At 39.9% G+C, this 26,518-nt stretch overlaps 1 protein-coding gene across 1 annotated transcript in view; it reads left to right on the forward strand.

Annotated features, from left to right (window-relative positions):
- Nucleotides 1–4,461: 4,461 nt before the first annotated feature.
- Nucleotides 4,462–26,518, forward strand: part of LIX1 (limb and CNS expressed 1) — a 37,048-nt gene continuing 14,991 nt past the window's right edge. Inside the window, exons 1-2 of the mRNA XM_063296730.1 lie at nt 4,462–5,048; nt 16,987–17,150. Of these exons, the coding sequence (XP_063152800.1) occupies nt 4,940–5,048; nt 16,987–17,150 (273 nt within the window). The 5' untranslated portion in view covers nt 4,462–4,939. The remainder of the gene's footprint in view (nt 5,049–16,986; nt 17,151–26,518) is intronic.

Consider the following 26,518-nt stretch of genomic DNA (forward strand, 5'->3'; position numbering starts at 1 on the left):
CGTCTATGTAGACCAGGACCCCTTTGAACAGGTGCTCATGCAGAACCTCATTGATGAGCTGCATGAATACTCCCGGGGCCCCTGCTAGTCCGAATGGCAGCACTTTGTACTGAAAGGCGCCTAGGGGGCAGTTGAACGCCGTTTTCCATTCGTCCCCCTCCCTGATTCAGATTCGGTAGTACGCGTCGCGCAGGTCTAGCTTGGAGAATACTCTGCCCGTGGACAGGTGGGCGAGCATGTCTTTAACGAGGGGTAAGGGGTATTTATTGGATAGGGAAGCTGCATTGAGGCCCCGGTAGTCGGTGCAGAGCCATAGGGTGCCGTCTTTCTTCTCCCAGAATAAGACGGGGGCTCCGACCGGTGAGCATGCCGGCTCTATGAATCCCCTTTCCAGGTTCTTGTCGATGAACTCCCGGAGGGTTGCCATCTCCTTCGGGGTCATCGAGTAAATCTTTGGCCGAGGTAAGGGGACATCGGGCAGCAGGTCAATCCTGCAGTCCGTCTTGCGGTGGGGGGGTAGTTGATCAGCTTCCGCCTCTCCGAAGACCTCTGAGAACTCAGCGTACTGCTCCGGTAGGTCTGGTGTGGTTGTGTTGTCCTGGGTTGTCACCTCTGCTCGTCCCACCATGGGGTTGGTCTTGCCCGCTGAAACTGGCGCCCGGTACTCGCCGTCGTCGAATCGAAAGGTGCGGGTCGCCCAGTCGATGCGCGGGTTGTTTGTCGCGAGCCATGGTATCCCCAAGACTACGATGGGCCGTCCTATGTGGGTTACCACGAACGATGTTCGTTCGGTGTGGGTGCCCATTTGTAGGGTGACCGGCTCGGTCTGCATCGTAGCTGGTGTCCCTCCCGCTGTTGAGCCGTCCAGCTGGTGAAATGCCAGCGGCGTGGGGAGGGGGAGGCAGCGTAAGGAGAGTTTTGCGACTATGTCGGGGTGGATCAGGTTTTTCGAGCACCCCGAGTCCACTAGTGCTGCGGCCGTGGTGACTCCGTAGCCCCCAGAGAGCTTGATCTCCGCCGTTATGACGGAGCTTTTGCCGCTCTGTCGAAGTGATCCGCGCCTCTGTCCCACCACCTGCCTCGCGGCGCGTTTTAAGGCAGGCGGGGAGCATTTCCCGCCGGCTGGTCTGGGTCTACGGCATCCTGTCCCCCCCAGTGGGTGTCCCAGCCTTCGTCCGGTGTCGCTGTGGCTCCGGTCATTCGGCGGTGGGGGGGGGTGGGGGGTTCGTTGGTTTGAGGCTAGGTTTCAGTGCGGGTTGAGGAGCGCTCGCTGGGGTTCGGCTGGAGAAGCACTCTGCCATTTTGTGCCCCATTTTCCCACACCTCCCGCAGGGCCCGCGAGTAAATTTCTTCCTTAGGTGTGTGGGACCGGCCGCCCCCACGTGTGGCGCGGGTACCTTTGGGTAGGTGTTGGTTTTATCTTCCGTCGTTGTCATTAGGAAGGTGCGGTGCGCGTGCTCTGCTTTCCCCGCGAGGTGGATCCAGCCGTGCAGAGTTTCCGGGTCGTCCCGGTAGAGAGCCCATTGAAGTACTTCGCGGTTGAGCCCCCTTTTAAACATTTCTAGCAGGGTGGTCTCGGACCAGTCGTTGATCTTCCCTGCTAGGGCTTTAAATTCGAGGGCGTAGTCTGGGACAGTGCGTGCGCCCTGTTTGAGGCTTTGGAGTGCGCTTTTCGCCCTCTCTTTGGCCAGTGGGTCCTCAAAATAGCGCTTCATCTCTGTGATGAAAGCATGGAAGTCCGAGAGGGCGGGGGAGTTGGACTCGTACATTTGGACGTACCAGTCCGCCGCCCGGTCTTGTAGCTTGATCGCCACGGCTGCGATCTTGTCCGCGTCGGAGGTAAAGGAGTGTCCGTGCCGCCCCATGAACTCCCTGGCGTTTGTAATGAAAAACGACAGTTTCGTGGGGTTCCCATCAAAGAAAATGGGGAAGTCCTTTGGGGCTCGGGCGTTCTGTGGGTCCCCTCCTCTCGCTTCCCGACTCCTGGCTTCGTCCGGTTGGGCCGTTTGTTGATTCACATTCGGCCCCTGGGAAAGCGACGACCCGCTCGGGGTGCGGGCCTGTGCGGGAACATCGTTGGGCGGCGCCGGGGACATCAGGGATTGTAGCATGGTCCTGAGGTCCTGTAGCTGGGCCTCCATGGCCGCGAGTCTGGCCTGAGTTTCCCCTTCCGAAATCCGCGCCTCAGCTGGGGTCGGGTCTGTCGGGGTGTCCGCTGGGTTGAGCCGCTGGTGGGGTTCAGGCAGTCCCATCTGCCGATCCGCTTCCTCCGTTTGGGGGTGCGTCGGCTGGGTCGCCTCTCCGTCCTCCACCGAGCTTGCTGCAGTTGGGCTGCCGCTCCACGCCCGTGGCTGGGGTGCGATGTGGGGCGGGGGGGGGTCTCCGCTGGTCTCGGGAGGTATGTTGCTTCCTCCCGTGGCCGGGTCGCCTCCGCCGCCATCTCCCTCTGGGGTTGGAGCTGAGGCTCGGGGTGGGCCGGGCGGGTGTCCGTGGCTCCTGGGGTCCGCGGTGCCTCTGGCCTCGATCGGTCCTCCTCCGCTTCTTGCCATGCGGTTCGCCCATTCTGGCCGCGACGCGTCGGCCTCATTGCTTGTGGTCTTCTCGCCGTCTGGTCCTCCCGCGGTTCGTTGTCCGGTGGGGCTCGGCAAGGCTGAGTTTATGACTCTCAGCTTTATGTCATGCCCTGTCTATGTAGAGTAAAGCACTGACGCTGATTCATGCGAGAGCAGGTTCAGTTTTATTCTTTACATAGCAACAGTTCCGAAAAAAGCTGAGAGTGACAGGAGCGCGCCGGTGCGGGGTTTAAATACCCCGCGCCGGTCAGTGCCCCCTCACTCAGGCTTACGTCATCCCCCCTTTGTCCTGCATGCTGTCTTGCCGGTAGGTGAGGGGTTGCGAGGCCCCGCTGGTGCTCCGGGATCGCCCATCATTGGTTTCCTTATTCAGCCGGTGATTGCTGTCAGCTGGGCGATCTCCGTTGCGCTGGTGCTAACAGCTTGGGTGTGCCTCGCGATCCGCTTAGCCCTTGTCTCTTCTTCTTTCTTCTTTGTGAGCTGATGGCTGCTTATCTTGAGCCCCTTCCCCTGCTTCCTCGTTATTGTCATGTGTGCCATTGCGCTGATGTCTTCAGCTCAACGGCACTCATGACACATGCTCCTACTATACAAGGATAACAGTAGTCACAGGGGTGTCTGCAGAGGGGTCAAAAAAGTCAAGATGGCACCTGCAGAGCACAATAAAAAGCAGAGGTGCTTTGATCGTGTGGGTGCAGCAGCCATCTGTACTTTTTTTAACCCCTTCTAACACCTCTGAGTATTCATATAAGGATATTTTGCTCCATGACCTCAACATTTGTAACTACAAAGTGAAGATTATTAACAGATACCAGAGTCCACATCTCAGCTTTCAGGAATTTTAGTGAATTTAGTGTTTCCATATGGTGTGATAGCTAACTAGAAATTCTTTCATGACTTAGTGTCTGTATTTTTCCAGTGAAGATGTCATTCATATTAGTGACACTAGACAGCTAATTTCCATTTAATGCTGGTGTGAGCAAAGAACTCTTCATCTGAATTTTTAGTTCTTCCCTTAAAGTTGCAATTCTTTACCAAGCTGCTTAATCTCAAATGTGATTTAGTTTTTAGTAGACTAGTAGAGGTTTGTGTTATGAATTTTAACACTCAGACAATAAAAGTTGATGAAATCAAATTAAATGCTCATCCATGGAAATTATTTCTGTTTCAACCTGTGTGAAAATCAAACAACTTCCCTGGCAACAGTATTGTTTCCAGATTAATCCTAAATGCTGTTTAAGACTTACATACACAGATGTGTCTGGGGACTAGATTGCCTGAAAATTTTCATTCTTTCATATGAGTCTGCCCAATTTTAATGTCCTTGGGAGAGGTCCTTTTTTCAAGACCACCATCACCAGAAGTCCATTTCTGGGGAATTGAATAGCTCTGAGCCTCAGGGACTACCTGGGCTAGTTTATCTCAGCTGTGCTTTTGTCAGAGACAAGAATATTTCCATCCAGACAACTTTTGGCATATAAGCCAACCTGTTTGCCAAAGAAATCTGCAATGTGTGAGTGCTATTTATTTCTTCTTATTGAAGTATCTTAAATTTTGTTTTCAATTAATTTGTATTTTTAATTTTGCTTTTAATTAATTTGTATGTGGGGGTATTTTTTACATTTTATAATTCTACTTTTATCTATTACTCTTCTCAGCTGCCTTGAGTGCTATTTTCTGCAAAAATGGTGGAATATAAATGAAAGAAACAATATTGATCTACCAACAGCTATTCTTTTCAGATTCTCCATTATAATACTGAGGTGATTTTATGATGAAATTCAGAGGCAAACATCTGATCATGAAGAAAACTTTGGAGATGGAGTGGGGCTAAAATGTTTGAAGGTATCAGGAAATACAGGAAAGTATTTAAATCCTGGTATAGCATGTTTTCATTTTAAATAACAGCACTGGGATTAGCCTAAGCAAACATGTCTGCATTTTACAGCTTGTTGAATATGTGAAATTCTTTATACCTTTTCAGTGTCTCTAATTTTTCCCCTTCATTATTAACCTTGTGGGCTTGTACTCTTATTTAAGTTAACAGAAATCCAAACTTTGTCTGGGTCTATCAACATCAGGATGAGAAGAGGAATGCCTTTCTCGTGATTAGCTTCTCCAGCCAGCCAGTAGGTGGGTGTGTTTAACAGAAGAAAGCAGTAGTCGGCTTCCTTCTCTAGCTAATTAGCTCAGCCAACAACAAAGATAAGTGAGCCAGGGAGGGAGACCCCCTGAAGGGTCTTTTGAATCTGGCCAATGTCTGATTGGCAGATGTTGAAAGAGATTCGTTGGTAATCCAGTTCATCAATGAGCTGCATAAATTCAAGACAGGTCTGGAAGAATTCCGGTATGTGGACACTTTGTGGATGCAGTCTGGAAAAAGGCAGCCCAAGATGGACAGAACTTTGGAATCTCTACAACACATCATTTCTCAAGTCTTGCCCCACAGAAACCCTACACTAGCATTTAAAGACTGTAAGTACCAAAGTTCCTGGACTACCGAGATGATGCTTGCATTCCCATCCAACTGAAATCTGTAGGACAGAGGCATTGGAGAGGTCTGCCAATAATATTCTGTGTACAAATGTAATACTGAGAGACTAAGAAACTATGTATGGTATTTTACTTTCTTTCAATAGCATATTTTATTTAATGTTAATTTACTCTTTTTAAAATACATCTCTTAGCATTCAGCAAAAAGAAACCCAGCCAATGTATGGTTTATTATACTGGCAATCACCTTTGTCTTTAGGGAGTTTTAATGTGTCTGATAAAAGGTTTATTGCAAAATATTAAGACTTCTATTTACAATGTGATCTTTATATGACATCGTGTGTGCGTGTGTGCATGTTATTTAAATACATCTCAAAGTATCTCAATGAAACATGATTTTTTTCTGATTAGTATGTGTTCATTCACACACACACAAACACCATAGAGCTTGTAGTTTCTGAATACAGCTTGTAGTTTCACTGTAGTAAATTCTACACTAGGTTAGAATTTGTACTGAGTTTATTTTTCCCATTAATCTTTGTACTCTAATACATTTAGCTCTAAAAAAGCTGTATATCAGTATCTAAAACCCCTCTTTCTTCAGTGTAATCTGAGCCTGCTAGTTTTTGAATAATGCTACTGAAGATTCAAAGATGAATTCTATTTTTTAAAGAGTCAGTATTTTATATCCAAAAGAGCATCAGGATCCTAGAATCCTATGCTCAGAAAAGCAAAATTCTTGAACACTACAGAAAATCAGTCTGCAAAAATTCTTGGGTGAATCGATTCATTTAAGAATGTTCCATCACCCTCTTTGATACCACTTTTTGTTTACTTTGAATGTGAGATAGAGAGACAATAGAGAGAGAGAGAGAGAGAGAGAGAGGAACAGTTTTACCCTAAATTACACTTTTTTTTTCCAGGATAACATGTTTAGGAGAAGTTAATCATCTATATTGTATTTAAGAGAAGTTAATCAACTATATTATATTATAAAACATTAAGGATATGCTTAATTTGTATGTTAAATGATACAGCAACAGTATGATTCTAAATTGAATGGAATTAATGCTTGAAATAAGCAACTGGCAAAGAGCAGTTATGTATCTGTTACTCCATATGTAGTTTGACAGAAATCAGCAGTTAGACAGATAAACAAACATGAACAGAACTTCCTTAGCCCACCCAGAAGAAAACCTCCCTCCTGTTGCAGCCATCCTACGTTCAACTGAGCTTTTTATTCTGAAACCTTGTAGGAGCAGATGCATCTCATAAGCAAGAAGAATTTGGTGTAGAAAAGATGGGAAGCTTTCTTTCCCCTTCTTTGTGGTGGATTCCTGAAAATCATCAGGCAAGGTTTTGATTGAAAGAATATTTGCTGGCCTCTCGGATGGTTCCTGTGACCACCCACAGATTGAAGGGGTGAGAAAATGGCTATAATAAAGCAGAAAAAGCACATTTCAAACAAGATGAGCTTAAAATATCATTTTAATGGAATCTTACCACAAAAGTGAGGTCAACCGTCAAAAAGAGTACTTTGGTGAACTTAGCTGTCTTGACTACTTCACTACTTGTTATTGAACTGTTATGCTTTGACTGCTGTAAGTCACTTTGAATGTAGAAAGAAATTACCTTTTAGTAAAGCACAGTATTGGAGATATCCTTCTTCCTTGTCCCTCAGGCTTTCAGTTATGTTATTTTATGGACCTTTAAAGCATGAATGTCCCTGCTCTTGCTTCTGTAATTATATTTACCAATCCTTTGTTTTCCCCTCTTCCTTTCACAAGCTAGTTTTTTTCTAAAGTCAACTAATTGGTACTCAAGTATAAATACATGTGTACAAAAATAAAACCAAATATCAAGGGCAGATCTACATTTTATACCCCAGAGATTTGACAACTGCATCATTTGTAGAACCCACAAAACTTGTTCCAAATTAGCATCTGATCCTGATGCTCCTTTCTCTCAGAAATCAAGAAGTCTTCTCTGGCTGCTTTCTTCATGAGTCTTTCAGATAATTTTGGGTTATCTATGTTGCTGAATACAGTATATTTAAAAACAATGGTTCTATCACTTTTATTTATGGGACATCACTAGTGGAAGGAGTGTGTTACTTATATTAGCAAGGAAAATCAAGATGGGAAGATTAGCTTTGTGAAAATGACAATGGGATTTTGAAAAGGCCTAGATCTAGTTACCTGACAATATCAAGTTGTCTAATTGACTAAATAACAAACCAGACATCTAGGGCATGATGGGAAAGAAGCATGGGTATTTATGAAGGTGGGGCAAGTGACAACACAAGCATCATGCCATCATGTAAAGGGCACGAATTATGTAGTTTGTGTCAGTCATGTCACAGTCTCATGGGGCTGCTTCACACTTCCCACTAACCTGTCAACCACTATTAGAAAGATGCTAAACCATAAACTACCATGAGTTCCTAGAATAGCCTAAGTCAAAATCAACATATTTCTACATTTTATTTGTTTGTTTGTTTATTATTCAAATTTTGTTACCACCCATCTCTCCCAAAAGAGATAGGCGGTAACAAAATAACAGTCATGTGTTATCTGATAGATTACTTTCACAATGTAAGTTATGAGGATGAGCCCCCTTCCCTGTCATGTCATTCCTGGAACATAATTTCTGGAAGTCATCCACATGTACAGCATGGATGTCTTTACCGCTGAGGTTTTGATATCTAAAACTTCTACATAGGCATAAACAATGATAGTGAGGTTTAAACTCACATGGAAGCTAATGAATGTACAACTATATGTATAAAGGTATCTTGCTATAAATATTTGTACTATATATAAAGACACCTACAGTATATAGGACAAAAAGCATTTCTGCCACTGTTGTGTATATAGCCAGTTAGATAATATCTGAATAGGAGTTACTGCTTAGTGTGGTGTAGACATCCAGGCAGTATCGCTTAAATACATAAGCATCATCTCTTTCAACCTGGAGCTTTAGGCATAGTGCTCTCAGAATCCATGATCTAACCTGGATGTTAACATACTAGCTGAAAAATCTAGGAATCATACTAATGTAGCAGGAAGGCAGCAGGTTGGAAAGACAGCCTGTGTCTTATTGTTGTTAATTTGTCTAATAATGTTGTTAATTTGTCTAATAGCGGTTATATAAGCACCAGAGCCAAGTGGCCAGTCAGTAGCCCTCCATTCATACCCTAGTATGGCCCTGGACTAGATTGACTAATTACTCAGCTGCTGTTTCAAACTGAGAAGAAACAGGAAACCATGTGCTTTTCCTCATCTCTTTTTCACAGTGACCTTGCATGAATCTGTGGGGATGTTGGGTTGATAGAGGAGATATATGTAGGCAGACAGGCAAAGGCAAGCAGAGATTCCAAAAACTGATATGATACCTGATACAGTTGTCAGGGTCCTAAATGTTGCTCATTTGTATAGTAGAAAAAAGAATCATCATCTCTTTTTTCCCCACACCAGCATAATTTTGATTTTTTTTCCTCTATACAATAAGCTACAGTGTCTGGATTCATTGAACATGGTAAGCCAAGATTAAATAAACCATAGTAAGATAGTGTATTGTTACAGTGCCTGAAAAGGCTGTCCTAGGTTGACTTGGTGAACTGAAGAATAGAGATACATTTTAGACTATGTGCAGTTTTATAATTTAACTTGTTCCATTCCATAATATTTAGATACCAAGAGGAAAAAACCCAACATTTTCCTTCAACTCTCTCCATGATTTATAAAAGTTGACTTCCCTTCTTCATGTTATTCTGCCTTAAAACCATTAAGCTTTATTTTAAATTATTTACCTCAAATTAGCAGCCATTGAAGAGAGGGCTGGCAGTTCCCTAAAAAGATTTGGAAGGGCAAGTGCACCCTTGGATTGCAGAGCAGACACCTTTCAGGTAGATCAGGGTGCCCATTGAAAACTGCATAATTAAAAACAATCCTTCAAACAATACAGCCTTCAAGGGCCACAGAGTTCATGGTGGTGATCCAATAATGGGGTTGAAATATTCAACTTCGGGGGACTGGGAAGAGTTGGGCTTTCTTTGTTTCTTACTCAAAACAGATACACAAAGCTTACCACATTAGAAAAGGAATTTGTCAACAAATCTAAAACAATCTTCCCATTTTGCTTTTAAATATTGGGGGGGGTGACTCATCTTTGATTCAGATAAATGCAGTAAAGGCTAATTGTGATTTGAAAAATTATGAAAAATATGACCTACCAAAATAACAGTGAGCTACTTAATTTCAGCAGTACAGTCTTGGCATACTTTGAGAGACAGGGAGTCATATGTGGTTCACTTCTGCTATAATGGACAGTGGGTGACACAACTGGAATCTGAGTAAAATGTGTTACTGAGTATTGTGCTCAGTAAAACAGAAGTATGCTGCTCAAAATTGGGCTACTCAATAATTGGGCTAACTCATAATTGCAATAATGAGTTAGCAAACATACCTACCTATTTTTCTTTAGCAGGTGCTAAAGCACATACCTTGGGAAAGATATTCAGACACTGTGATGTGTCTATACCTACAAAGATCAGAATTGTGCAAGCAATGGTATTCCCTGTGACACTCTATGGAAGTGCAAGTTGGACTTTGAAGAAGAAGGATACTGAAGAGTACTGATGCTTTTGAACTTAGGTGTTGGAGATAAATCCTGAGAATACCGTGGACAGCCAAGAAAACAAATGGTGAAAGAGTGCTATTGAATGCTACTGAATTTTTGTGAGAATACCAAGGACAGCCAAGAAAACAAACAAATGGACCACTCAATAAATCAATCCAGAGTTGTTATTCAAGGCAGAAATTACCAGGTTCAAGTTATCATACTTTGGACACATAATGCACATACCTCTCTGAAGAAGTCTATAATGCTGGGAAAGGAAAAAGGAAAAAGAAGAAGAGGATGGTCAGCAGAAAGGTGGATGGACTCAATTACAGGGGCAATGGGTGCACCACTGGAAGACCTGAAGGACCAGGCTGGGGACAGATTTTCCTGAAGAAAATCTATCTAGGTAGTTGCTAAGAATCAACACTGACTTGATGGTATATAAGCAAGCAAGCTTGTGCAAGACAATTTTCATTTGTCTTGACAAGGAACTTCATGTTGGCTTGCAGCTTCCTCTGGCACTTGTGATAGCCAAAAGAACCTTCTGCACATGCCACTGCAAGTGCCCATTGGAGCAGGCTAAGTGAGGCAATGTGACTGCTTCCCTTCTCTCTTAAAAGCAAATGAAGCACGTTTGGGTGCTTTGCTCAGGCTTTCATTGAAGCAAACCACCTCCCAAATATTTACAGAGCTTGAAAAAAAAGTGGCATGGCAATTAATACTCTTCTGCTTAGCCAAATAAATATAATAGACTAATTGCTTGGGTATGGACTCCAATAATTTAGGTCCTAATGAAGGACCTAAGATTCATGGAGTTGTCAGTGTAAAATATATGCTGCTCCAAATAGGGTAGTCTTTTGCAAAATTAGTGGTAAGAAGTGATGGAGTTTTTAAAGGTTAATAAAAGAACTCCAAGCAGCTAACAGCAATCTTGCAGAGTAGAAGCGTGGACCAAAAAAGAACTTGCACATCAAGCTTAATTATGTTCAGAAATAAATTCAGTCTTCACACAGCAGTTAGATGAAGAAAAGTAGAGGTAGCTTACCTTTATTCAGCAGATCTGGATACAGGTAGATTCATAGTAGAAAGGCACTTCATCACTGATTCTTTGTAGACACTTTCTATGTGGAATAGAAAGTCTGTGTGCAAGCAAGATGTTAGAGGACAAGGCCTGCATTATGCAGTCCTCCTGCCTGCATGTCTGCCCATGAGGTAAAGATGGAGACTGTGAATCTCCCAGACTCAAGGAAGAGGAAGAGGAAATCAGGTGACCCATGTGACTTCCCACAAGCACAATAGAGACACACCTACCAAACAAACCCTCTTATTATGCTCGTGAGATAATGCTGAGTTGATCTCTAATAATTCCAACAAGAAGTCCAGTAAGTTTAAAATGTCTAAATATTTGGTGATCCTTTTGGTATTGCACCAAGCTCCAGTTACAATTAGTATGACAATCCATTTTGTCCTCAATCACCTTTCAGCTTCAGTTTGTAAATCATAATATGTTATTTTCTTCAGTTGTTTTTCATCAATTCAGCTGTCTCCGGGTTTTACACTTTTGTCTTTTCTATAACAGTAATGTTTCATGTATTATGTTCTAGGTGCCTGTCTGTTGCTGTTTTTGCTGCTACTGCAAATGCCATACCAGTTGTAACCATTTCTAGAACAGAAGATTTTGCTTACAGACACTCACATCCCAGTCACCTTGCTACTGGACTATGGCAATTTGTTCTACATGGGACTGTCCTTAAAGACCATTCAAAAGCTTCAGTTGGTTTAGCATGCAGTGCCCAGGTAGTTATGCTCACATGGAGATTCCTACTACTGCAGGAACTATATTGGCTGGTAGTGAATTTCTAAGTGCTAGTTGCCACCCACATGGTTCATGGCCTAGATATCTCTGAGACTGCTTGCTTCTGTGGGTTGAATCTGCCCACCTGGTGAAATCAGAGAGAGAAGACTTGCTGAGGGTATCACCACTAAAGGAAGGCCACTCTTGAGACCAAACTATCAAGCTTCCTTGGTAATAGCCCCCCGCCTTTGAAATACCCTACCCCCTGCTATTCAAATCATCCACTCCTTATTAAGCTTCCAAAGAGTTGTAAATCATGGTATTTCAGGAGGACATTTTGGAACAAGTGAGGACCATGCTATCCCTGAGTAAAAGTGCATGTGTGGTTTTTGCTTTTTTTTTAAGTAATAGTAGTAGTAGTACTATTTAACTGGCTCTGTCATTATTGTTCTTGTTTTTAATCCTATTCATATCAGTTTGCTGTAAGCCAATGAAAACCTTTTGGCGATGCTTGGCATATGAACCAAAGTAAATAAACTGTTGTTGCTGTTGTTGTTATTCCTGAATCTATATAACTATTGAAACATGTATTTTTTTCTTTATATATATTTAAGAAGTATGTGCAGAACTGAAAACATCTTTTGCAGCTTCAGTATGAAGTATGTGTTAAATTATAGCCCCTAATGGGAGGCAGCTGCCAGAAGGTGAACATTTAAGTTACAAATTTGTTTAAACTATCCTGTTTTACTGATTACTTGCTGCAGATTGATTGAGGAAATGGAAGACAATTTTAGTAGCCTTGCATAAAAGAATCTTCCTTAAAAAAAGAGGGTGAAGGGACCTCAAATATGAAATGTACTAAACTCCAAAGGACTGTTACTTTTCCCACTCAACAGTTATTTAATATTAATCTGACAAATTAGCTAAAGCAATCTTTCTCTTGAAAACCCTTTTTACAACTGACAAAGCAGGAAACACATACTGCTTGTCTTCTTTATAAATGGTTTGTCTGTGACCATGAAAGAGGCTCAGGATTCTGTCTTGGTACTGCACATGGCTGGCGAGGTTGCAACAGATTTCTGCTCTAACATTCCTCAGCTTTGGGTGGTTTTCTTCACTTCTGTGTGGCCCATTTATTGCATTTTAAACCTGAGACTATTATCGTTGGTGCTTTACACATCCAATGCAAGCTTCCACTCACTTTGTTGATTTCCAAGGGGCCCACTTCCACTTGATTGGTAAGGCCACTGACCTGGGAGTAAACCCCACTGAAAACAAAAGTGTGCGCCGGATAGTGCTGCAAGCAATCCTTAAGAGAACAATTCCAAAAGAACTTTCTTTTGCCAAGGAAAAATGTTCTTGACACTGTATTATTTTATCAACAAGGAGATAAGGGAAAGGAAGGATATGTTCCAGGTTACATGCTTGTGGCCTATTATCTAGCCAAGAAGACATTTAAAAAGAAATCTTTCTCAAAATGTAGTGGAAAAATTCAACCAAACTTAATCGCTTCTTTTGGATGCTCTCTGCTTTGAAATGACTCATGAAAAATGGTCAAGAATAAACACGCTTGTCCTTCAAAGTATTTGACTGCCAAAAAAAAAAAGTAGCATAGGAAAAAAAAGAAAAGAAGAAAAGAAAAGAAAGCTTATTCTCCATTCTTGGTCTGCAGGCTGATTATTTGTTTCCCCAATTCGCACATCTCGCTCCCCCTCCATGATTGCAACTGCAAGCCTAGTTCATATACGGAAGCACCACGCACAGAAAGAACATCACAGAAATGGATAAACATCATGTCTGGAGGGCCCACAGATGCAGTTTGCCAATGCAGTAGTTTCTCTACTGGACCAGCAGCCATATTGTAGTGGTTCTTCAACTTTTCTATTGACCGTTTTATAATTTGTTCTATAAATTAAAGCACATTGATAACTCAAGTTTTAGTAACCATAAACTGAGTTAACAAATTGTACTAAGCCATAATGAAGTCTGCATGTTTTTAGCTTTCTAAAGTAGGTGCTACAACAATTATGGCTTAGTGCTAATGACTGAACCAGGGCACTATCATGTGTCTATGTGTATGTGTGTGTGTCTACGTCCTGGCTTTGTGAATGCAGCCAAAGTAAATAAAATACAAGAGATATTCTTGATTGTTCTGCAATTATTTCTGGCCAATTCATCTGATTACGACTTGTGCAACAGAATGGAATGAGTATAAATGTCTCACTTTCAATCCCATTTCTTTCCATTTTTAAAAGAAAAAGAGGTGCTATTAAAAACTTCTGCCTGAAAACTTTTAAGAGAATTCAGAGCAGACAATGCTAGGCTTTAAGGACAAATAGATAAAACAATATACCTTAGTGGTGACCAGAATTCAATTTTGTTAATTTTCTGTGTCAAATCCTAATCCTACTATCACAGATTGATATAACCACCTGTTCTCTAGTTTAGTTTTGGCTTACTTGTAGCTCCTTGCCCTTCTGAAAGGTAGATCAAACCCTGTTGTCTTATTCATGTTTTACAACAGCCTTCCCTAACCAGGTGCCCTTTTAATATGTTGGGACAGCAAGTGCAAGAAAGCTAACCATTCTCAGAGTTTGAATTGCTCCATTTGGAGAAGGCTATTTGATAGAGTTGGAGGTTTTCCATTAGATTACCTGTTACAGGATTATACAAGAAGCTACTTCAACATTAGCATTCTGGTGTTCTTACATAAAGCTATTCAATATAGCCAGACTAATATAGCTACGCATTTCTGAAGTAGCTATTACTATTTTGATGGATGACATGAAACAAGAAGAGAATAAGAAGGATATAAAATGCATTGAGTTTCAATTACAGCTGAGAACCTGATTCTTTAGCAGTGGCTTCGTATGGTATATTCTTCATCAGAAACTGCACTCTCTTACCACATCAGCTACGTGCTAAAGACAGCTATCACACTTTGTTTTAAATGGATCTGAAACAGATGAGGTCAGCTGTTGTAAAAGTGAAATCAATAAGCTAAAAGAAGAAATGTATGCAACTTATACTTTGAATATCACATTTGAGCTTTGCTTTTCAGCTAGCCTATACAAATCTGCAGCATATACTGCAATAATTTTTAGTAGTTGATTCTGCTGCTGGAGAGGAATGAAGTCCTCAGATTTAGAAATGAAGACCTGTTGACTTCACTGAAGCTCAGGCATCAGAATACTTAGAACCAGGTCCTGCACAACTCCACACAGACTGGACCATCTTCAGTCCTTATTTAATTACTAAACCATATTATAGTTTGCTCTCTGTTATACAGTCTCATGATGGTGTTGCAGACTGGTTGGCTATGATATGCTATGGAAGTAAAGTTTTTGTGATATTTTTCCATGCATGTTACCATTTTTATTTAATTTGGTCTCTTTTATCCCCCAAACCATTTATTTCCTGAGAGTGTGAGCTCCTTGAGAACACAAATATTTTTTTAAAAAAATTAATTATTATTACAATTATATCCTGCTTCAGTTCAAGCAGACTCTTGGATGTTATAAGCCTTGCCCAGGCATGGAATATAAAGGGAAAATATATACATATATTTTTAAAAATATGAAAGTTCTATGGAGTCATAAATACACAGGCAACATCTCCTTGTCAACAGATCTGAAGGCTGAGATGATACATATTTCCTAATCTTAGTAGAAATGAAATTAGTTCCAGTTGTCTTTATGATTAAGGGGAAGAGAACATATGAATTTTAACTAAAACTGCACTGTAGCTTTGAGATGCTGCATGAAAGTCTGTAAGGGTAGAGTTGCATAAGACAGTCAGCTTGCTACTAGATCAGTCTATTATCCAAACAAGAAACAGGTGGAAACCATCCCTTCAGCCCAAAAGATATTGGCTTCCCTCAGTTACTGTACATTCCAGGGGTAGGAGGAAGACATGCAGGAATCTGAATCTTGATTTTAGTATAAACAGATGTAGCATTTAGTACATAGCAATTGCTGGGATTATTTCATAATTGCTTCATTAGCTGTTTTATAAAAAATTCTGCTAATCAGAAGTTCTTCTATCCTTCCAGTTCATCTTGCCAAGAGAAGTGTAATAATGTGGAGTCCTTGGTGCTCTCTGAGCTTGGCTGTTTGCTTGCAGACATTTCATTAGCTAACTGGGTAACATCATCAGTGCTAGTGAGTGTGGGGTTTGCTCCCTGTTTATATACAGTAGCTTGCCCTGCCAGTGTTGGTGGGGATGTGGTTTTCTTGGTAGTTCCTTGATTAGGGTATTGTTTTCTGCGTGATTGCTTGCCTGGTGTTAATCCTTGCTTATCTGGGTGTTGGCTGCTGGACAGGATGTGTTCTGGACTTTTTATTTCCTTCTTAGCCTTTTTATTGTCTCTTTTGAATGATGTGCAAATGTGGTTTATCTCTATGTGTATATTGATGGCTGATGTGTCTGAGTGCTAAACTTCCAGGAATTCCTTAGCATTTTTGGATTTAGCTTAGTCTAGGATGCTCACTGTTTCCCACAAATGCACTGCAGCAACCCAGAACACCAGAAAAATGAAACAGACCACCTATACACTATCCTCCAACAAAATGGATACCCCCACAACTTTATCAAAAAGTTCCTGACCACTCAACCCATTACAGCACAACCAACACAAGCTATGAAAAGGATAACACTACCATACATCAGAAACATCTCAGAAACAACCAACAGCCTATGACAACTACGCGGCATCACTGTAGCATGCAAACCAAATAAAGCCCTTCAGGACTCAAGGCAGGGCAAGTTACTGTATATAAACAGGGAGCAAACCCCACACAGCACTGATGATGTTACCTAGTTGGGTAATGAAACGTCTGCAAGCAAACAACCAAGCTCAGAGAGCACCAAGGACTCCATGGTTCAACCCTGAGCTCAGATATTCTCTTCTATGGGAAGTGCAGTAATCCCACAGAAAAAGATCAAGACTTGTTATCTCAGTTCCAGAGAGAAGGACATTGAATAATGGATTTAAGTGATAGGAAGGTGAAGGCAGATTCCTATTGAATGTTAGAAAAAAATATTCCAAAAGTAAGAGCAGTTCAGCAGTGAAACCAGAGAGGTGGGGGGCTGACCCTCCCAGGATGTGTTCAAATAGAGGCTAGAGAGCAATTATCTATGTGTTAATCTGGATTCCTGGACTGAGCAGTAGGTTGGTCTCAATGGCATCATTTGCTCCTTCCAACTCTGTTTCTATGAAATCCAAAATATTGAAATAATTATTGGGGTTCTATTTTAACTAATTAGTTTTTATACTTTTAATGAAAAATGCCAATCCATGTGATTAATTCAAATACTGAATCATACTTACTTTATATTGGGGATACCTCCGGACATGAGACCTTGACAACTGCTTCCTAGCTAAGGGCTTGATTGGTTGAACAACAGTGTAACTCTGCTAAATGCTTTGCTTTCAGTATAGTGAATAAAATATGTTTTAGGCAATGAATTGTGACTAAAACATTCACTCCTATATTTTGATAGTGAACGTTGTGGCAATGCTTCAGGAATTCTGGGAGAACAAGCAGAAACAGAAAGGTGTGTTTTCAAGTGAAGGCACTGTGGTATACGAGTCACTAAACTTGCCTGGGCCTCCGTTTGTAAGTTATGTCACCTTGCCTGGAGGAAGCTGTTTTGGTAACTTTCAGGTAAGAATATGTAAGGTAGACCATTTTATGACAAAGTATTAAACATGGAAGAAATCTACCTCATCAGAATTATATCAATATCATGAAAACCAAAGACCAGCACATCTGAAGGGCAACAGGCTGGGAAAAAGGTCCAATGCCCTAGCAAAACCTATATGGGATTTCCCTCCCATTGGAACCCCAGACCTTCCCTCCAGCTGTTTCTCAAGGTCTCCCTATCTTCTGGAGCAAATGCTCAAGAGACTTCAGGAGGGTGGAAGAATCAATGAGTATCACTGCCTCCCCTGCACATTTTTGTCTGTGGGATTCCTCAGCTGGCTTAGAACCTCCTGGGGCTGAAGGATCCTTTCATCTACAAAAGGTTCATTGATACATCTAACAAAGATAGCAACATGTGGAGGCTAGTTGCTAGATAGCTTCTTCAAAAGGAATGTTGGCAGATGTCATTCACTAAATCGATCCTTTAAATCCAAGTATAGTATTTGTCTCAATGTCATATAGCAGGCAAAATCAAGAGACAGACTTCACCTTCTTATCCATTTCATGTAGACATCTGATGGATCTGGTTTAGGAATATTCTTCTTGAAGTTTGATGTACAGTCTTCATATTATCTAGAGCAGTGTTTCTCAACCTTGGCAACCTTAAGATGTGTGGACTTCAACACATCTCAAAGTTGCCAACGTTGTGAAACACTGATCTAGAGAATCCAGATGTTGATAAAATGATGATGATATGTCTTCTTTATGCAAAAATAGGTTATACAAATGGCTTTTAGATGTTAAGAAAATCACTAGGTTTAAAACCCTAAACATTCTTGCTAGGGAGTAAGTTACAGCAAATGTAATAGGACTTGCTTTAAAGTACATATGCACAGAATTGTCCTGTAAGTGAATTTAATGAAATGTTAATATACTGTGTTTTGGAGTTGTGCCTAATTAGATAGGGCTTGTGAGGTTTTGTTTTGTTTTGCACTACCATTTCTGTTTCAAGGTTGATAACAAATGCCAGAATATAATTACACTTCAAATGTTTGGTACGTGTAAACCACATGCATAAACATATGTTATATTCAGTAGATTACAGCCTGTGTATGAGATCTTTCAACTAGACTAAAAATAAAGGCCATTTTTCCCCTTCAAAAAACTGAAGGTAATTTGTAAAATAGGTCTAAGGAGTAACTGTTAAGTATACATATAAGCTTTTTGGCACTGTATGGGATCACATATCAGTAAATCATAGCCTAGTGTTGTGTGAACATAACCAGTCGTGGCATAGTTAGTAAATGATAGTTAAATAAACCATGGTTTAGTGTGAGATGTGAACCGAACCATCTCCACAGACATTACTGTATTTGAAAGCAAGAAAAAGCATTGGGTTCACTCTAGGGAGCAATGCCTTTCCTGAATGATTTTCAATTCTTTTTGCTTGACCTGAGTTCATCCTGAATTACCTTGATTTATTGGGAACATTTAAAGCAAGCCATATTAAAGCAATATCATTATTAGATCAGGCCAAGATCACAAAAGCTGTACAAGCTTTTGAGCTGTCAAGAGTGTGTCAAAAGGCAAAAGAATGAACAAAGCATTAAACATTCAAAGACATTCAAACCTGGCTCTGCCATCTCGCTTGGGGAGAGAAGGGGGAGAGTGGGAGTGGTTAGCACCCTGAAGCGGTCCCATGATTTTATGAATTTACAAATTTAAATCAAGAACTGTTAATATTGCCATCTTGGACTTTATATTTTGTATTTTATACTTATATTTGTATTTGGGAAATCCGGTTTTTTAGTGTATTTTGATTTGTATTTATTTTTAGGTTTATTGTAAACTGCTCAGAGTCGCTTCATGCAAGATGGGTGGTGACAAAATTTGAAATATAAATAAATAAATTATAGTTTAAGCTTTAAGCTTCGGTCCCTCTATATTCCCCTTTACCGCAACTCTTTTTTTTTTTTGCTATGCTGGATCAAATTACCAGCAGCTCAAATATTGTATAATTCTATATTGTTTATTTCTAAATGTTCAATGTTATAAACAGTAGTGATAAAAATGTAATGTTCAAAAGACAGAAATCAAAAAGAGGCCTTCCTTTTTAAGAAAATGTGTCTAAAGGAAATACACATTATAATTACAAATGAAAGTTACTCTTCATTGTGAAGTGCATTGTATTAAGAATTCCTCTACTTGATGCAGACTGGATTGAATTATTTCTCTGAATTTGGAATGCATCTAGTGTTTTGGGCTACCAGGGATTTTCAACTAACGAGACAAAAATAATGGGAAGACAGTCATTAATTTCCTTTAAAGTGTTTTATAAAAACTGTGCAACTACTACCTATTATACCATCATCACTGTATTTCATTCTGCTTTGCCAACATTTGCAACTCTGTCAATACTCCTGCTATTAGTCTCATCACCTAAACAAATGTCTCTTAAATGCATCACAAAGGGGCTGATGCTGTTAGTTGACGTGGAGCATCCATTCTGTTTAGTCGATAGCTGTGATCCATCACGGAGTCTAGAAGTGGAAAGCTTCTAAAAGGATAATTAGACTGATTAGATAGAATGAGTCTTATCTCCTCTTTAGATGGGGGCCTCTATATTTTTTTAAAAGATTGATTGTTTCAGGAAGAAAGTAAAGAAAAATGCTCTAATTGCAAAGACCAATTTCCAAAAGATGGAAGCAATAACACTGATTAATGGGTTTGCTTTTAATGCAACCCAAAGCACAAGCCACCGTTTTCCTTCCCTACGTATGAAACACTCAACAATAACAGTGTGCGGGCAGAACATTCCATTGGCTTTCCAATAGCAGAGTAAGAACTTGTAGGTATTCTTTCTGGGTGCATCAGAACTACCTTGCCAAACTTTTGCAACATCCTCTAGTCCATTGAGGTTAGCTGATAGAATATGTGATTTCAGCATTAAATTTACCATCTTTTTTTTTTTTACTATTCAGATAGAGGAAATAAAGTCTATCAGAGCATTCCAGTAGCTTCATACTGAGTTAAGGAGAATGAGATAATTTTATTTTTAATATTCATAGTTAAATTAGCTCATACCTCAGCTAGGGTGCTTTTTTCTAATTAAATATCAATATTGTGGTTAAGGATTTTTTAAATGGAATCAATCAGAATATCTCTCATACATTTTTGAACAGTAGCTGTGATGGGTCTGGAAATAATGTAATTGCCTGCCCTCCAGGATTATTTAAGTCCAAGAAGTTCCATGTATCCATATAATTCTTATTTTCTTGATGTCATTTATACCAGGCATTAGCAGAAAAAGCTACCCATGAAAATAGTACTTCATTTTCCACTTACTATAATGGAGGGCAACCAGAGGCCTATCTGATAAGCATTTGGTTCCCCTTTCACTGAACTCTGATGTCAACTCACTCATTACTCTAGCAGATGGTTTTGCTTTTTTACCAATAGGAATGTCACTCACAAAGGTATTTACTTCTGGAAAATGAAAAGATTTAATTCATCTTTAATTTTAAATAAATAGATAGGGTTTAATTTTTCTTTTAACATTTAAGAGATAATTTTTTTTTATAAAGCCATAATAAAAAGTCTACCAATACTGATATTAAGATAAAGGTTCCTACACTGTATCAGTTTGCTGTCATATTTACTGGGTATCAAACAAGTATCTGCTTTAGCTTCATTCTAGATGTTTATGTATATGAGGTTATATACAAAAGGTTTTTACATGTTATATCTAGCAGTAAGCAGCTAATGGAACCACTAGCCCCACCTCAAAAGTGATTGTATCGTTTTCTCAATCAACCCAAGAATCATTTATTTATCAACCTGTATGCTGCCTAAATTGCAGGGATACAGTGACTCTAGGCATTTTACATGTTAGAATTAAAGCAACCTTAGAAGTAATAAAATGCAAAATAGTACATAGCCATATATCAGGGAGGATAACCAATTCAAAACAATTATAACAATTAGAAATAAACTGCAAGGGAGTAAATCACTGCACTCTAGCCCAACCTGCTGAAAGAGCTAACTTTTCACAATTATGAACATTCAATAGGGCCAAGACTATATGAACCTCAGGGCAGGTGAAGCTATAGAGAAGGTGCACCTTCTAGGTTCCACAAGATGACAGAGTTTTACAGCTGGGACTTGGAGCATGCCAGCTGTTCCAGATCTTACTAATCAGGCAGATCCCATAAGTAACCAATTCCTAAGCCATGTAGGGCTTTATAGGTGATAGCCAACACTTTGAATTGTAACCAGAATACCAATGGTAACCAGAGACGTTACATGGGCAAAATAAAGAATGCTCATAACTGCTTGTGCAGCTGCATTCTGGACCAGTTGTAGCTTCTGAGTGGTCATCATGGGTAGCTCCATACATAAGGCATTGCAGTAGTTCAAGCAGGAGGTCATTATACCGACAGTGACTGTGAGAAGGGCTCACAATCCAAACAAGAATGCAACTGGCTCACATGATGGGTTTGTGCAAAGGCTACAGCTACTACCTGCTCATTAGGCAGGAGCTGAGAGTCCAGCAGGACACTCAGATTATATGCAAATTCTACTTGGGGAGGTGCAACCCTGTCAAAAAATAATATCTCTATGACTGGAAGGTCCTTGAAACCAAAGCTATTCAGTCTTGCTTGGTTGAACTTCAGCTGGTTCCTCCACATCCAGACCTTACATCCTCCTGTCACCAGAATCCACAGCATTCTTTTTCCAGACCAGGATTGAGATATAAGGCTGGTATCATCCACATACTAATAATACCCAAGTGACATGCTAACAGATGATCTCACCCAGCAATCTCATGTAGATGTTGAATAGAAGTGGGGAGATTGTTGAGACCTAAAGGATCCCACATAGTAAGGGTTTGGGCTAGGTCTCTCTTCCAACCTATCAACACAAACTGGAACCAGCACCAGAAAAAAAAAAAAGCCATAGCAATAGAGTGCCCCTCACTCCCAACCCCCAGAAACAATCCAGAAGGATACTATGATTAATGCTATTGACCAAGCAGGACCAGAAGAGTCACAGCAATCTTATCCTACTCCCACCAGAGGTCATCCACAAGCATGGTCAGTACCATCTTGGTGTTCTACCCAGATTAATGAGATGTTTTTCACCTATTTTTCACATATTACTAAATGTTCCCCTTTCATATTCTGTTTTTATCCAACAAAAAATATTTCTTATCACTTACAAGGTTTAGCCACTTTCAGACAGATGGTACTAGTAATAGCTAAGGACTAATATTTTATTGTAAGCTATAGGTGGAACTGTGGCTGAGTAACTAGCCACACTATATGGAAAGCCTATGTGTATATCTCACTGTTTTTCATCCATATCCATGAATGTGACACAGCTGCTATGGAGCAACAAAACACTGCAGGAAGAAGTTCCTAGAAAGTAGATCAAGAGCTCTACTTTAGAGGTCCTTGGATAGGGACCCAAATTATATCAAGTGGATCCAAACTTACAACATTTTGCTACAATAACAGCTGATAAGTGTAATCATGCATGCATTTAATTTCTGTATGAGCAGTACACTGCACTTTAAATTAAGAAGGAAACACTTTAGACAAAAATAGGTCAGTATAAGAATAGTGAGCAAGAAGATCTCATGAATGATCAATTAAGTAGTAAATATGATCTTACTTCAAAAAAATCAAGTATCTTACTTCAAAATCAATTTGACATTATTTACAATTTAATGTATTGATGTGAAAATTTGATTCAGAGCATATGCTGTAGCTGAGGTGCCAATGACTATAATGCAATCTGTTTCACATTCTAGCTGAAATATGATCGTGATAAATAAGGTTCTAAGAGAAAGTTGAGCTCTTTATTTAGATGAATTAAAGGAAACCTGAATATAAGATTCAGAGTTCATATTACAGCTATGAAAATGAAAAGTAGCCAATAGTTAGGTCAATTTACATCTTCAGATGCATGGTTAAAGTTAGTCCAGCAACAGATTTAAAAAAAAAACAAAAAAGAAATGTCTCTAGAGGTTGTTAAATCTTTGCATGTTTGAAATAGGAAATTGCTAGGAAGAAGTGAAAGTAATACAATAGAGAAAAGGCCACATGTTTTAAGGGATTGACCTAACAGTGTCATGTTGGCAAGCATTGTTTTATATTTAGCACTGTATGTTTAGATTTTGCTTGTAATCCATGGAACTTTTCAAAACAGTCTCAGGATTAGGCAAAGAACTATAATTACAGGAAGTTTATTCATTGTAAGCAACAAAAGCATTTCAGTTATGCCACTGGAGAGCAAAATATCCCCTCAGTAAGAATGGAAATAAACATTTTAGCAAGAGGATGAGGGAGGAAGTATTTATTAGAGGGAAACTATTTAAAAGAAGTGCAGAAATCTCTTTTTATATGGATTCCGTTCACAGTTTTCTTATTTATTTACAGAGAATTATAAAAATAGAAAGAATAATAGACAAAAATCAGACATGACTCAGAAACAGAGGTTGCCAATCTTGGGATTTTGAAAAAAATGTAGGAGTGACTTTCACCTGTGATCTATTTATACTACTACCCATAAGGCTTGGTCTCCTGACACATAGAAGTATTATACTCAAAGAGGCTTTTTGGTTATCTAGTCTAACTATTTGCTGATAGAGTGCTTTGCAACATATTGATTTCTGAGAGACCAATATTGTGGATCCATTTTGTTCACAGATAGGTAGAAAACACTTTCAGGAACTTTAAACACTGCAAAAGGAAATGGGGGTAGAATTGCCCCAGTGTCCACAGAGTGTTTCATGTGGTCCTTTAGATCCCAGCCAGAATGACAGCAATTTACCAGCATCTGGCATGTTCCTTTAGCATATCTCGCTCTCCCAAAACATGGGGAAGCATCTGTGATGGTATCTAATGATGATTGTATCTGCTATCCACTTGTTTTTGTTAGGCACAACTTCAAAAGAACTTGTGAAGAATAAATAACATGAAATATTTTCATTTTTAATGTTTGTTTACCAGATCGCAAAAGTTGTATATACTATAAGACTTCATCTGTACTAATGTAGAAGACTGATTCATGAAGCATCTTAAACTTGCATTTAAACCCATAACAGCCAAATCGTTCTAATTGTAGCTATCATAAGGGAGGGAAAAAGAGACATCACAAAATAATACCTTTACTGGAATGCGCTTAAGTGCTTCTGCCATCATTTGGACTTAAGTTAATAACTCCTTCCATCATGACCACCTACCTGCCTTCTCAAGCTCCACCTTGCTGAGATTTCTTTCCATTAAAAAGAGAATTAAACTGGGCCTGTTCATTCAAACTTTGTAAGCAAGGATTTTAATTTTAGCCTTGCTCAAATGACACTTGTTAAAATGTCTTTGCACTGAAAAAGGAGAAAAATGAAATGCAAGCGTCTTAGATCACCCCAGAAGATTTAGCAATAAATAGAAGCTCATATATCTAGTTGTATATTAATACCTGATTTAAAAACAAAAATGCTGCTCACCTCAGGAAAAAAGAGACCAGTGCAATTATTATGGGAACATAATCACTTAGCTACTGGGAAAAAGATACACGTGTATAAAACACACAGTTTGCTCTGGTGGCAGATAACAAGAATAGGGTTTTTTTTTAATCATATGGCATTATAGTTTGGTGTTCATGCTGCATTTTTCTTGCTGGGTCCAGCAGCCAGATGTGTAGACTATTTAGCTGTGACAAGTGAGGTCCAGCAGCCAGATGTGTAGACTATTTAGCCTTGTGAGGTCCAGCAGCCAGATGTGTAGACTATTTAGCCGTGACAAGTCACATTGCCCGGGGTGCACCATGAGGAGGCTAGTCTACATTGAACCGAGCTGGGCTGAGAGAGAGTGACTGGCCTGAGGTCACCCAGCTGGCTTTCATGCCTAAGGCAGGACTAGAACTCACAGACTCCTGGTTTCTAGCCCAGCACCTTAACCACTAGACCACACTGGCTCTCATTAATAGGTTAAGGAACAAAATGCAAAGATTCCACATAAATAACCTTGAGGCTATTTCTGTCAGATATACAACATAATAATTTGCTATCCTACTTTATTTTAATGTCTTCAGATTATTCTAAGCCTGCCCTTTTCATGAAGTGCCTGGGTTTTATATTATTATATAGCACAATAGTGTATAATATTATATATGTAAACTAGTTGTGTTCCTTCTTCTCACTCCGCTCCATTCTTCTGAACATCCAAACTATTTAGCACTGATTACCTACCCTTTCCATCTTCTAAAGATTCATCCATAATTAGAAAAGGAAACAATGCTGAAGCAATGTTTAAACTAACCACTCTTAACTCCTTAAAATAAATTTCTGCAAACCTCTGAGATATATTATAGATCTTCTTATACAGACAGGCGTTATTTATTTCTACACTAGTTTAAGACCTTAATTTTATTACCCCCAGTTTATTGTGATTTACAGAGTTCTTTAATTCACTGGCCATGGAGAATCACCACCTAAAATACATGAACATATGGTTTTCATCTCCTTCATTGTAGCCTTAGGTAACTTCCTGAAACCACATCCTTGACTCTTAGAAGGCATGCAATTGTGCCCCAGTCTCTGCCTTCTGTTTCCATCCAGTGATATTTTGTATAGCCTTCCTTTAATCTTCAGGCTACGTACAAGCTGCTGTGAGGACTGCAATAAATAAGATCTTTCAGTTACAGCCCCCAAACCACATATTCTTCAGTTTCATTTAAGTAAAAGGATTTGGGGAACTGATTAGCTGTATCATATTCCCAAATTGTCCCCTCTTGGGTTTATGCCTCTTTTTAAGTAATCTAAATACATTCATATACCTGTGAAATATTTTAATAGATACAGCCAAATTTCCCAGCAATGAATCAAACAGCCATCAGGAAGCTCAACTGCATGAGGAGGTGGGAAACAAAGGAGACCTCATCACAGTTCCATTGTACTACAATCTAACTTCTCCTGTCTCTTTGAAACTAACACTGGACAATGAAGAGTCATAGCTTATTCTGAGCTTCCTGAAGAAGCACAGCGCAAAGAAGGATGTTGGGAAAGTGGAAAGCATATCTTTCACATGCAAAATTACTGACTGTGATAGATCAATTATTTCCTACAAGGTCACTTCTGATGTTCCTTAGCCAACTACAGACATACTAAGGCAAGTGTAATAAGTTGGATCCAATTTTCCTTCCCATGGAAGTGGTAAACAAATGCTGACATTTCTGCTTTCTGTTCTCATTTCCATTTCATCCATGCTTCCTTAATTATAAAGCACTTTTCTGAGATCTCCCCATTTCTATACACACCACTTAACATGATCCCTAATCTTCAAGGGAACATCTTTTACATGTAGTGGTGGGAACACTGGGCCATAGGC

This window comes from Candoia aspera, chromosome 2 (assembly GCF_035149785.1).
Source record: "Candoia aspera isolate rCanAsp1 chromosome 2, rCanAsp1.hap2, whole genome shotgun sequence".
Taxonomy (NCBI): domain Eukaryota; kingdom Metazoa; phylum Chordata; class Lepidosauria; order Squamata; family Boidae; genus Candoia; species Candoia aspera.